Consider the following 14,250-nt stretch of genomic DNA (forward strand, 5'->3'; position numbering starts at 1 on the left):
TGGTGGTTTACTCTTCCAGACTTCCTGCAAGACGGGCAGGAGTCCGATATAGTTATTGCCAATGCCTAAGCCAGGCATGCCCAAAGTCCGTTTCGGGGGCCTAATTTGCAAGTAAAGTATGGATTAACCAGTGAAACACAATGGCAATACATCCAATTGAAACATATGTTGGAAAGGCAGTTTGGCCCTGACGCTATAGCAGCATCGGAAACACCCATGTTGCTACAAGATTTAATTTCTGCAGCAAAAACAAAAAACTCTACACTTGCACTATATAAAACTCTACTCAACAGGAAGAAATATGATTTAGAATATGATAGACAAAAATGAAGAGTTGGGGCTCCAGATAAGAAATAATATATGGGAGTCAAGTATAAAATCAACAGAAACAGCCTCTGTGGATCTAAGACTAAGACTTATTCAACAGAAAATAATATTCAGAGTCCACTGGACTCCAGCAAAACTATACCAGAAGAAAATAACAAGTACAGACAACTGCTGGAGATGTGGAAGTAAAAATGCGAACTTAGTACATATGATGATTCAATGCCCGATAATAAGATCATTTAGGTGTGAGGTGAGGATATTTATAGCAAGAGTAATAAAAAGAAATTGTTATTTAGCAGAATTAAATTTAATTCTAAATTATATTCTGGAAATGTGGGAGATTACAAGGGGTAAAAAAAAAAAAAAAATGGATGTACCGTGCGATATTAGAAGCAAAAAAACTTGTTTTGATGATTTGGAAGAGCCGCAAAAAGATTCCATTGAGCACATGAATTGATAATATGGACAGACTAGCTACATACAAACAAATTGCCTGTCGATGCAAATTAAGAATGGATAAATATGAAGAAATCTGGAAGGAATATTTAAGCGATAAGGCGGATAATGGTGGGAAGTAGGGGGAGGAGAGAGAGGCGGGGAAATATTGTTAAAAAGGTGTAGTCATAGGTATATCAGTGTATCCAAATCTGAATTGTCAAACTGTGTTATTAGTGTTATGGTTTTTGTTGTGTGTGTGCCCAAAGTCCGTTTCGGGGGCCTATTTCCTGGGGTAAAATCACTGAAAAAAACCTCAACGGTTAAACCCAATACCACTCACATTGCTGTGCTCAAGAAAGTTGTGGCCTAAATTTTGCCCATTCACCTTCAGAGTCCAATGCTGTCTCAATGTGTTCTCCTTCTCTTGGGGTTGGGCCTTGATGCGCAACTGAGTTCTGTGGTGATAGGGAGCTTAGAGGCGCGAATGCAAAAAGCAGTTTCGGGACGTAGATCAGGAGGGGACGAACTGTCAGCCCCATTTCTCACATTTTCCTCTTTCTTTTCTAGGTTTACCAGGTTGCGAAAAGCCTTTTCGAGGATGGCAAGGAAAAATAAAGTGGGCCCTGTCCCCGAGTCCTCCCCGCCGCCCCCCGCCCGGCCCTCCGCCCCCCCCTGCAAGCCCCTTTTCGTAAGGACTTCCAAGGTAAAACCTATAGAAAAGCCTAGAGAAGCTGACTCCAGTCCCTGAGATTTCTCAGGGAAGGTCTCTGTCTGAGGCCTGTTTGGAGCTTTAGGTCATCATATCCCATGTGGCTCTTTGTTTCCCCGCAGGCTCAGGAAAAAAAGAAGGAAAGTCCCCCTGAAGGTAATGTCTGTTTCTAGGGATGTGTTCAGAAAGTCTCTCTCTCTCTGTGTGTGAAAGAAGCCTCTCTAACTGGCAGCCTTCTCTTCTTTCCCTTTCAGAAGAGCTCGTCCTGGAAGACCTGGAGGAAGAGGAGTAAGAGACGGGCGGCCTTGGGGCACCTTAATCAATCGTTAAGGGTTCTTGGCTGTTGTCAAGTTGTGCTTCTGTGTCTTTCCTTGAAGGTTGCGGAGATGAGGTGGTGGCGCAGCCTTGTCCCGCTGCCTCTCAGCAGGCGCCGCCCCAGGCCAAGGCCGTTTGCCGGGCCCAGCCGTGGAAGCAGCAGCCCCTGCCAGGATTGGGGGGGGGGGGGAAGGCTGTGGTCCAGAGCATCTCTCCCAGGCTCTGGCAGCGCATCCGGAAGGTGTGGGACTAGAGAGAGGTTTGGGATGGGGAAAGGCATTCAGCTGTGAACCTCGCTATGGGAAGTCAGTCTCTCATTTCCTTCACTGAGGGGCAAAGGGGTGGGGATTAGGAAGCTAAGGAAAAGCAGAAGAAAAATAAAACCTGAATAAATATCTAAGGCAGGAGGGAAGCCAGAAGCAGCCACAACAATTTTTTTGTATTTTAGATTTTTGTACACAGCTTTGTGGGCCTCGGGCTTTTAAGCAATTTATTAATTCGGAAAATACATTTTAAAAAAATTATTGGCTCCTATTGTTTCAATTTCCTGTTCGCACCAAAGGTAACTATCAGAATATATTGTACTAGGATGATTTTACAGATTCCCGAGTTGGAAGATGTTATCGATAGGTGGCAATGTTCCTCTCTGTACTCTACTTTCCGGGCACCCATATTGTCTAGCCTAAATGCCAGTAGCAGCCTTCAGCGGTGCATGCTGGTGCCTAGTGTTTTGTTGTCGCTCTTCTCTGTGAAAACAGAAGTGTGGGTCTGCATGCAGTGTTAGGTTTTATGCATTCTTCTTCCCCATTTTGTTTGACACTTCCTTTGCTTTCTCTTCCTAGACACCCCGTGAAGTGGCCCAGCAGGCGGTAGGTGCGGATGTGCATTGCGTGGGGGTGAGCACCTTGGCTGCTGTCCTGAACTCCTCAAAGAGCTGCATGCCGCCCAGACATTCTCGTCATGTGTGGAGGCGTCATCCCTCCCCAGGTACTGTGCACCACCTAGTGCTATTCCAAAGATGGCTTGTTGTGAGATGATTAAATTGTTCCCAGTGAGGTGGGGTCTCCATCTACCTTCTCCTCCTCCTCCTCCAGGGAAATGAACACCATTGAAAGGCTTTTAAAATAACATCTAGCTTTTGAAATGTGGAAATCCTTCCAGGCAAATTTTGGAAAGCGTTGTAGTTTCTAGGTTTAGGGTTCAGAGAACAACGCAGTTGAGAAGCAGCCTCCCAAAAGCTTTCGAAAACTGTCAATATTATCAAATAATTTAAAAATCACTTTTTAAACTTAAAAATATTCATAAACATTTTAAGAAATGAAGAAAAAAGGGACCAGTTTCCTTTACTGAAATAGAAAATATATTAAAAAAAATCTTCCAGAATTTGCTTTTTTTCCGGGGGGTGCGGGTGGGGTGGGGTTATAAACAAGAATAATGTTATACAAATGAGTATACTGTACCAAGTATTCTTATGTCATTTGTATATCACAAAAATAGCATAATAAATGGGAAATATCTACAACATATGTTTCATTATTAGTGGTCAAGGTAGAAGTTCTTAGTTCATGAATTGGTTTAAACAGTTAGGAAGAAGAAGGGAAGAAAGGGCTGGAGGGGGGAATGGCGAGTGGAGTGGGGAAGAATTTGCTTTTCTGCTTTGAAACTCTTGATCTTGGTGTCTTGGCTGTCTTGGAGCCGAGGTGAAAATGTTCACTACTTTTGATGATTTCATTCTTTATGTTACATAGGATAACACCTAGAGCAGAGATTGCTTGAACCTGTAGTCACTAGGACTTTGCACACATGGCGAGGTTTGCGTAGGTGAGAGCATCACTGCTTTCCCCCCCATAGCTAGCATACCAAGTTATTTTCCCTTCTCCATGTTTGCTACCTCCTGACCTGCCATTGCTAAACTCTGCTCTTTTAGCATGTGTTCTGCAGAATTTTACTTTACAAAGTTTGCATGCATGTTTTATGTCTGTTTTTCTCCTGCACAGGATCATGACTTCTTGTGTGCCTCTGGTGTTTCCAATATATTTGGCCCTGGAACCTGAATCCCAAAGGCAGCTGTCCAGGTTCTTGATAATATTGAGAAATGCTTGGAAATGAGGCAGCAATCTCTGTAAACCTCTGTCTCATAACAAACTTTATATCTTATAGTTTGTGTTGATGCATTGTGATTTGTTGATAAAATTGTTAAATCATCTACAATGTCTGGTGTTGCCTTATGCTTTCTAAGAAAGTGGGAAATCATCTGCAATATTATTACATATGTATGTATGTAAGATCTATCAAAGAATCTAAATGAAATGAGTAAATTTAAAGTTTTTGCATATAAGACTGCATTATATCTGAAATACACTTCAGATCTTTGGAAATGCAAATTACAATTTAAAATAAATGTTACTGATACAGAAAGGTGGCGAAATTATGTCCTGCCGTTTCATACTGTTTCTTCACCTGCCTCTTGCCCTTTCGGTCCAGTCTCGTTGCCCTAGCTTTGTTTGCTTGTCAGATTGACAAATATCCATTTCCTACCCCTGGTAGTCTGCCTCAGGCACAGGCAGCCTTCGGCCCTCCAGATGTTTTGGCCTACAACTCCCATGATCCCTAGCTAACAGGACCAGGGGTCAAGGATGATGGGAATTGTCGTCCAAAACATCTGGAGGGCTGAAGGTTGCCTATGCCTGGTCTCCCTTTTTCTTTTCCTGCTCAATAGCCTCTGTAGAGTCTGAAGTTGGTGGCCTTGCGGGAGAGATGGGCAGTTTCCAGTTCTGTGACCTCACGAATCCTGTACTGAGATGACATGCACAAGACGGGTAGAGCCACCCTTTTATGAAAAGTCCTTTTTTTGTAAGGTTCTTGCTCAACAGCCTTAACAGAAGTATCGAAGGGGGAGGTGTTAACAGCCCGTTAAGCAAAGGTCTTTTCTTATTCTTCAAGACGCCTGTGCCTCTTGAGACTCCATCATTGACACCTGAGCTCAGCATCCCATACAGTCCAACAAAAGCACAAAAACAAATGCCAAGTTCACCAACATTACAATCTCTTTTAACTGCATAAATACCTCCTCTGCCAGCTATTAATATAGCAAACTCTAATTTAGTCCATGTGCTCAAAATTCCTTGCGATTCCTCAGTTCTTGCTGGCAGGTCTTTTTTTTTTTTTTAAAGAACAGAGACATCGGAATTATCCTGCAAGCAGTTTATTATAAACTTCCTAGGAATTACTGCCCTTGCAGTGTTTCCCTGGGAGATTTCATGATCTGGACTTTGGAGCAACGTTTTCAAATAAGACTTCTGCAGCTGCAGCTGATGGATTTGGAACTTCTCCACTGTCTATCTTTCTGAATGAAGAAATGTGCGCGTTATCCCTTCCTGACCAAATCACTGACACATGGCTATTGGTGGTATAGGTAAAGGTAAAGGTACCCCTGCCCGTACGGGCCAGTCTTGACAGACTCTAGGGTTGTGCGCCCATCTCACTCTAGAGGCCGGGGGCCAGCGCTGTCCGGAGACACTTCCGGGTCACATGGCCAGCGTGACATCGCTGCTCTGGCGACCCAGAGCCGCACACGGAAACGCCGTTTACCTTCCCGCCAGTAAGCGGTCCCTATTTATCTACTTGCACCCGGGGGTGCTTTCGAACTGCTAGGTTGGCAGGCGCTGGGACCGAGCAACGGGAGCGCACCCCGCCGCGGGGATTCGAACCCCCGACCTTTCGACCTTTCGATCGGCAAGCCCTAGGCGCTGAGGCTTTTACCCACAGCGCCACCCGCATCCCATTGGTGGTATGCTTGGTGCTAAAATAAACTTTCTGACTACAGCAGCACTGGAGGCGCTTAATTTCACGCCAGAAAGTTTTGCTGAAAGCATAGTAAATGAAAGGGTTGTAGGCTGTTGAGGATTTAGCAAAAAGACATGGCAACAAGGTAACGATGGGCGGTATTGATTCACTGGAGTGAAATATTGACCAGAAGCTGACTGCGGCATATGGTGTCCATGCGCTGAGGAATCCCACGCTGATCAGTACAGCCATCTGTAAAAACAACCACTTATAGTTAGTTAGTTACTGGCTGGCTTTTTATATTTTCTCCTTCTCTATCTGTTATTTCGAATCGGTGAGAGAGAAATGAAGGATTAGTGCTTTAACATTTAAGAGATATTTAAACAATTGGCTCTTGCATTCATTTTAGGCTGTCCATTTTATCCTAAGACCCAAAAGCAGTATCCTCTGCAGTACAGCAGCCCTCCAGCAGAATAAAATAACACAAGATCAGGATAAGAAATTAAGAACAGCATCCTTTGTGTTTATCAGATGCTTTACATCATAATGGAATGTCACCTGTTTCAAATTATAGTCCTATAGAAGAAAATATGCCAGGACCTCAGCATCTCACACAATAGCAATATATATACTGTACCACATGCTTCCTCTATGAGCCCATGTATTGCAAGATCTGAGAGTCTTACAGTATACAGGTTCATCATTAAGTTAGTCCCCAGTATGTATGTGGCTGCGAAAACCCAACCAGATGGGTGGGGTATAAATATTTATTTATTTATAATATTATTTCTCGTTAATACAATAAACTTCCATACAAATGAATCTAACAACAGAGGAGTTGTTCAATGTCTGCAACTCAAATGGAACACAAACCATACATGAAGGCAAACACACACAAACAACCCAGTCCATAGCATCCATAAGTGCTTTGGCATTTTCCCAATATTTTGACAATAATTTTCAATTTGTAGGGCCAGAATCAATGTCTGAGTCAAAGGAACACTGTGTTCCTATTGCTCTTTAAAATACAAAAATAGTCTGCTCACAACAAGACATACCCACCAATGTCAATTTCTTCTCCAGCTTGGCTGCATTTGAAGTCCTGTTGAAGTTCTGCATCTTTTGATAGGTTTTATGAACCTTCCAGGCTATACCCAAGTAACAGATGGTGATGGTAATTGCTGGCAGAATGGTGCACAGAATGAACATGCTCAGAATAAAGCAAAGCCCATTGGCCGAGTTGTGGAACTGGCTCCAGGCTATGGTGCAGGAAGTGCCAAATGGTTCTGGGCCGTAATGCCCCCAGCCCAGCAGAGGCAACGTGGCCCAGAGGGCTGCATACAGCCAGATCAAGGCAATAGAAACATGGATGACTTTTCTGTTGATTGTATTACCTAGGAATAGAAAAGAAAGTAGAATATAGACACCAACACTATTTGAATAACATAGAAATGTGCCAGGCAATTATCTCTGTCACTCTGTTGTCCAGCTTTCCTGAGTTTCAGACCTCTCAGGTTCTATTTGGAGATGGCAAGGACTGAGCATGCGATTTTCTGCATGCCCTGTAAGCCATGACCCTTCGCTTGGGCTGTGGAGACATTATGTACGTGATCTCCGTCAAAAATAACTGTTTGAGTTATGGCTATATAGACATACTTTAGAACACACTCGTCTAGTGTGATACTTTTGTGTATATTGCCTGACAACATTTACAGGCCTCTATAAAGCATTCTCAGGGAAGCTTAAGATATTTCCATTGGTCACCAGATGTGGTTAACTATCTTTGGCTAGTAGCAGAGGTACACAGCCAATGTAAAGAAGAACAGTGTTTTTCACACCAGCACCACAGTGCCAACTCCTACATGGTATTATGCATTTCAATTTACAGCTCAAAACATGTTTACGGCCAGACTGTATATCCGCCCCCATTGTTTACTGCAGTATTGCTAAATATATCTGATCTATAAACACACAGAAAAGGTCTGATAGGCTCTTTAAAATATTATTCCCTTGGCCTTGACATGAAGTCTAAAGCTTTGAAATTGTTTCACCTTTGCCACCCTTCTGTGCTTTGTTACTCACTATTGGACTTTGAAGAGTGGGTTACAAGAAAGCGGATGACAGCCATCACAGACAAGGTCATCATGCTGGCGACACCAAAGAGGAAACCCATCAGGGCATAATAAATGCAAGTTGCATCGCCCCCCAGCCAGGCATGGTTCCAGGCAGAAGCAATAGCCAGGGGATACATGCTGATGGCCATTCCAAGATCGGTTACGGCCAAATTAACCGTCAGGAGCTCAGGTGACCTGAGATGGGAGGAGCGCTTCACAGCTACCGCCAGGACAGCTGAATTCCCCAGAACTGTCAGGATGCCTGAAAGGAGGAGGAGGAAAGCAGTGTGGTTTTCAGGCATTCATAATCAGTCAACAAACCGGTGCAAGATGCAGACATCATGACCCACAGCCAGTGAATACTCTATAACTCAAGGTTTAGAAGCCATAGCAGTCTTCTTTTTTAACGAGAAGTAGGCATTTTATTCACAGGCCTTTCTCCACAATAGGTAATGTGTTACTCAAAGTAACATGAAACAGCTTGTGAATTTATATCAGTGGATCTGTGACTGAAGGACAGGTAAGGGTCAGAGCAAAAGTGGATTCTGTTTCAGCCACAAATTAGTCACTTTCTAGCATCTACTCTTGATACCTGTGGTATGCTCTCTTCAACACTGTAGAGTTATTATCTTGACATCGTAAAAGGTGAATTGAAATGTGCATCCAAAAGAAAATGTTGGTGGGGTCGCCTGCCATTCCACAGCATAGCAATCCCTAGAGTAGTAAGACGTGGGGAGGGCGAGAAGGTTGTCCAGTCCTGACACCCTTGTTGGTGCAAACTGTGCTCAATAGCAGATTTTCGGACAAGACAAAATGGGTGGAAGTGATTGGGAATATGGTTCTGGACACTCCCAATCTTATGATTCCGTGGGTCTCAACGTTCAAGCTCTCTCCCTCCTCCACCCCCAAACCTTGATAGCCATGTCTCGAGGTTTCATGGCCTCAGTGAAAACTACTAAGTAGCATCTGCACTCACCTGATCAAATCATTGATTTAGGCTGTATTCCTACACACAATTACTTACCTGGAAGTAAGTCACAATGAAGTCATCTAACCTTACATTTCAGTAGACATGTATAGGATTGCACTGCCAGTTTGTTGTCAGCTCTGGACACAAAGTTGTCCTGAGCACCTTGAAAGAAGGATTGAAAGAAAGGGTGGTGTCCAGAGAAGTAGCTCCACTAGCACTAGAACTTTTGTTTGTGTACAGAACAACCCTTGCTGCTTCTCCCCTTGTGCCTGCTCCACAGATCTGCTCCGGAGGGTGAACCACAGAAAATAAGACGGAACCCTTTTTCTACCATTTACATGTGAAGAGAACATCTTGTTAAGGGCCACCCCAATCTCTGCCAAGTGGTGTGAGGTTCCAGGAGTCTTCGCCCTTATCCAGGGTTCATGTTTCTTTTGGAAAAATGAGGCACAGCGGAGTCTTTAAGATAATATGGTTTTACTTACACATATATACACCTTAACCTTGATGGAGGGAGTGCAGAGGGTGAATGTCATTTTGCCAACCTTTCAGGGCAAAGTCTTCCCATTATAGCTTTCAAAAACTAGCTTATGACTAGAGTATCTAGCGATGGCTTCGATAGTGGAGGGGACCATTTCAGCCACCACAGATAAAAGCCTTCATGTGACCTTTTCAGTCTCTGCACTCATTTCACAAGTCTGTGCCAACTCATCCAACAGAGATTCAGACACCATTAGGAGAATGTGTGAGGGGAACCGTGTAGGATACTTGCACCTCCGCATGCCTCATGCTCATGCCCCTGTCCACAAACTCTGCTGCACATAGAAATCCTTCACCCACTAGCTGTCACCATCAAAAATAATACGTGTGTTTATCTCAAAATGCTAATGAGCTTCAGCCGACTTTGACCTGCGACCTCCTTCCCAACAGCATATTCTGCAAAACTCCATCCATCTATAGGAGCCTTTGCCACCATGGACCAACCTCCAGATATTTTGGATTACAGTAGCAGTGCTGGCTGCAACTGGTGGGAGTTATAGTCCAAAATTATTATTATTATTTATTAAATTTGCTAGTTGCTTTTTCTTGCCCAAAGCAAGCTACTAACTAACTAACTAACTAACTAATTAACAAAAAACCCCCACATAGATACATTAAAACCAAGCAGGGAAAGAAAAACATTTTTGAGGGCACGTGACTGATGAAGGCTGATTTAAACTAAATTTTGAATGAGCTGCTAAATCATGTACTATATGTGTCTTTCTGTAATGCATGCAACAGTCAAATATACAACTCAGAAATTATTCAGTTTCCAGAAAAAGCCTAATAATAAAAAACTTTTAAAACCCTATATCCACACTCAAGCCACACATCCTCCAACCCCTCTGAAGACAAAATAACAGTACACCATAGCACCAAAACAAGAGAGAAGCAACTTTACTTTATAGCAATAAACAGTCAATCATGGAGACCTCACTGCTGCTTGCACTAGAAGTCCTCTAAATACGCAGTCCCGAATGAGCAGAAAGGCAGGACTTACCTATAACCAAAAGAAACACCCCTGCTCCATAATCCCCTGAGGGGTGCAGTTTGGAGATGTAGTGCTCTTCCATGTCCCGTTGTGGAGATGGAGAAAGTTCTGAAGCCAAGGAAAGCAGGGCGGTGGGGAGGAGAGGCAACTCCTTAGCTTGGCTGCTGGGCAGACAGGGACAGCGAGGACAGTCCCAACCCCCTGCAATGGAGGAATATATGGCTGGCCCATCTGGGGATCAAACCTGCCACTGTGGCAATTTATTTGTTAAGAGGGAAAGGGAACAGTTCTTCATAAGGATCAGAATAAATGGGGCTGAAATTGCGTCCTTGAAAGCACCATCCTGGATTTGGAAAACTGATACCAGGAGCCATGGGTGCAAACAGCATTTATTGTGGGGCAGGCTTTATCTTGGAGGCTAAGGGCAGAGTCATCTGTGATGCAATTGGTCAGTTAGTTAAGTATTTTTATTGATTTACTTGATTTAGAGGGGGCAGCTCCCCCCCCCCCGCCTCCCTGGCTACGCCCATGCCAGGAGCCTGACACATTGTCTTGGGTGGGGTGATGCTTTCAAGAAAGCAATCCCCAATATTCATTTTCTTTCGTTTTATGAACTGGTTTTATAATGTGGTTTGGTTTTATAATGTGTTAAAGAAAGCAATAATATTTTGCTATCATCATGATAGCTTCTACGGATAAATTTGACTAAGAACACTTTGTCGCGTCCCTTGAGAGAAGCAGGGCTTGTGGCTGATGGTTTTCTCAGGGCCCAGGGGTGCTGCATCGCGCGAGGTTCATTGTGACATCTCCCTCTGCTGGCTCATTGGTCGCCAGAGCTCTAGAAGGCCTGGGATCTCCTATGCTTGGATCATTCTGTGCTTGTGAGAGTAGAGAGAGCATGTAAGTAGGATTTCTTTCAGCGTATCGGATCCTCTTAATTGAGGGTCCGCGTTGCGCACAGGCAATAGGTGCAGCCCCCCTTCCTTGCGAGTGGTGGTGTGATCGAGGGGGGCCTTTAAAAGGCAGCGGCGTGGCGTTGGGGGGGGGGTTACCTGGGTTTGCGCTGCCAAACACCTGCCACCCACCCTCGATTTAGGTTTGTGCTTTGGCCTTGCTCTGGACTTTGGTTGGTCGCCTGTTTTGGAACAGGGGCTGGGTAGGAATTTTTTCCATTTGGCAAATTGGTACTGGCCTCTTGGTCTTTGCCTACCTCTTAGCAATTGTCACAACTTTGTAAGGTTTGGCGGTAAGGCATTGGCTTAGTGAAATGTGGGGGAGGGGAGGGGTGGCCATCACCTGCCCCTCCAGGTACAAGGGTATTCTGCTAAAGGAATCCGCAGGTCCGGATCTCGTCCAAAGTCTGCTTGGGAAGCTAGGGCCATGCCAGGACCCAGCGGGAACCCCGGGGTGAGTTTCAGTTGGTCGCCATTGATGGAGCTCCCTCTGTTGGTGGTTTACTCTTCTAGACTTCCTGCAAGACGGGCAGGAGTCCGATATAGTTATTGCCAATGCCTAAGCCAGGCATGCCCAAAGTCCGTTTCGGGGGCCTAATTTGCAAGTAAAGTATGGATTAACCAGTGAAACACAATGGCAATACATCCAATTGAAAAATATGTTGGAAAGGCAGTTTGGCCCTGATGCTATAGCAGGATCGGAAACACCCATGTTGCTACAAGATTTAATTTCTGCAGCAAAAACAAAAAACTCTACACTTGCACTATATAAAACTCTACTCAACAGGAAGAAATATGATTTAGAATATGATAGACAAAAATGAAGAGTTGGGGCTCCAGATAAGAAATAATATATGGGAGTCAAGTATAAAATCAACAGAAACAGCCTCTGTGGATCTAAGACTAAGACTTATTCAACAGAAAATAATATTCAGAGTCCACTGGACTCCAGCAAAACTATACCCAAGTGTGCACAAAGTCCGTTTCAGGGGCCTATTTCCCGGGGTAAAATCACTGGAAAAAAGCTCAACAGTTAAACCCAATACCACTCACATTGCTGTGCTCAATAAAGTTGTGGCCTAAATTTTGCCCATTCACCTTCAGAGTCCAATGCTGTCTCAATGTGTTCTCCTTCTCTTGGGGTTGGGCCTTGATGCGCAACTGAGTTCTGTGGTGATAGGGAGCTTAGAGGCGCGAATGCAAAAAGCAGTTTCGGGACGTAGATCAGGAGGGGACGAACTGTCAGCCCCATTTCTCACATTTTCCTCTTTCTTTTCTAGGTTTACCAGGTTGCGAAAAGCCTTTTCGAGGATGGCAAGGAAAAATAAAGTGGGCCCTGTCCCCGAGTCCTCCCCGCCGCCCCCCGCCCGGCCCTCCGCCCCCCCCTGCAAGCCCCTTTTCGTAAGGACTTCCAAGGTAAAACCTATAGAAAAGCCTAGAGAAGCTGACTCCAGTCCCTGAGATTTCTCAGGGAAGGTCTCTGTCTGAGGCCTGTTTGGAGCTTTAGGTCATCATATCCCATGTGGCTCTTTGTTTCCCCGCAGGCTCAGGAAAAAAAGAAGGAAAGTCCCCCTGAAGGTAATGTCTGTTTCTAGGGATGTGTTCAGAAAGTCTCTCTCTCTCTGTGTGTGAAAGAAGCCTCTCTAACTGGCAGCCTTCTCTTCTTTCCCTTTCAGAAGAGCTCGTCCTGGAAGACCTGGAGGAAGAGGAGTAAGAGACGGGCGGCCTTGGGGCACCTTAATCAATCGTTAAGGGTTCTTGGCTGTTGTCAAGTTGTGCTTCTGTGTCTTTCCTTGAAGGTTGCGGAGATGAGGTGGTGGCGCAGCCTTGTCCCGCTGCCTCTCAGCAGGCGCCGCCCCAGGCCAAGGCCGTTTGCCGGGCCCAGCCGTGGAAGCAGCAGCCCCTGCCAGGATTGGGGGGGGGGGGAAGGCTGTGGTCCAGAGCATCTCTCCCAGGCTCTGGCAGCGCATCCGGAAGGTGTGGGACTAGAGAGAGGTTTGGGATGGGGAAAGGCATTCAGCTGTGAACCTCGCTATGGGAAGTCAGTCTCTCATTTCCTTCACTGAGGGGCAAAGGGGTGGGGATTAGGAAGCTAAGGAAAAGCAGAAGAAAAATAAAACCTGAATAAATATCTAAGGCAGGAGGGAAGCCAGAAGCAGCCACAACAATTTTTTTGTATTTTAGATTTTTGTACACAGCTTTGTGGGCCTCGGGCTTTTAAGCAATTTATTAATTCGGAAAATACATTTTAAAAAAATTATTGGCTCCTATTGTTTCAATTTCCTGTTCGCACCAAAGGTAACTATCAGAATATATTGTACTAGGATGATTTTACAGATTCCCGAGTTGGAAGATGTTATCGATAGGTGGCAATGTTCCTCTCTGTACTCTACTTTCCGGGCACCCATATTGTCTAGCCTAAATGCCAGTAGCAGCCTTCAGCGGTGCATGCTGGTGCCTAGTGTTTTGTTGTCGCTCTTCTCTGTGAAAACAGAAGTGTGGGTCTGCATGCAGTGTTAGGTTTTATGCATTCTTCTTCCCCATTTTGTTTGACACTTCCTTTGCTTTCTCTTCCTAGACACCCCGTGAAGTGGCCCAGCAGGCGGTAGGTGCGGATGTGCATTGCGTGGGGGTGAGCACCTTGGCTGCTGTCCTGAACTCCTCAAAGAGCTGCATGCCGCCCAGACATTCTCGTCATGTGTGGAGGCGTCATTCCTCCCCAGGTACTGTGCACCACCTAGTGCTAATCCAAAGATGGCTTGTTGTGAGATGATTAAATTGTTCCCAGTGAGGTGGGGTCTCCATCTACCTTCTCCTCCTCCTCCTCCAGGGAAATGAACACCATTGAAAGGCTTTTAAAATAACATCTAGCTTTTGAAATGTGGAAATCCTTCCAGGCAAATTTTGGAAAGCGTTGTAGTTTCTAGGTTTAGGGTTCAGAGAACAACGCAGTTGAGAAGCAGCCTCCCAAAAGCTTTCGAAAACTGTCAATATTATCAAATAATTTAAAAATCACTTTTTAAACTTAAAAATATTCATAAACATTTTAAGAAATGAAGAAAAAAGGGACCAGTTTCCTTTACTGAAATAGAAAATATATTAAAAAA

General features: G+C 44.6%; 1 protein-coding gene and 1 long non-coding RNA gene across 2 annotated transcripts; one reads left to right on the plus strand and one right to left on the minus strand.

The window, feature by feature from the left end:
• Positions 1–2,433: 2,433 nt before the first annotated feature.
• LOC144327341 (uncharacterized) lies at positions 2,434–4,000 on the plus strand. The gene is made up of 2 exons (XR_013392428.1): positions 2,434–2,776; positions 3,787–4,000. It is a non-coding gene; the product is annotated as an uncharacterized LOC144327341 (long non-coding RNA).
• A 501-nt stretch (positions 4,001–4,501) lies between these two features.
• Positions 4,502–11,229, minus strand: LOC144327176 (opsin-5-like). Its single transcript, XM_077925349.1, has 5 exons — positions 10,200–11,229; positions 7,658–7,951; positions 6,638–6,969; positions 5,552–5,827; positions 4,502–4,663 (listed from the first exon to the last, which is right to left on the minus strand). Exons 1-5 carry the CDS (start codon positions 10,270–10,272, stop codon positions 4,502–4,504), a joined length of 1,137 nt encoding a protein of 378 aa, XP_077781475.1. The 5' UTR covers positions 10,273–11,229.
• Between the last annotated feature and the right edge of the window lie 3,021 nt (positions 11,230–14,250).

The sequence above is a fragment of the Podarcis muralis genome, chromosome 3 (assembly GCF_964188315.1).
Source record: "Podarcis muralis chromosome 3, rPodMur119.hap1.1, whole genome shotgun sequence".
Classification (NCBI taxonomy): domain Eukaryota; kingdom Metazoa; phylum Chordata; class Lepidosauria; order Squamata; family Lacertidae; genus Podarcis; species Podarcis muralis.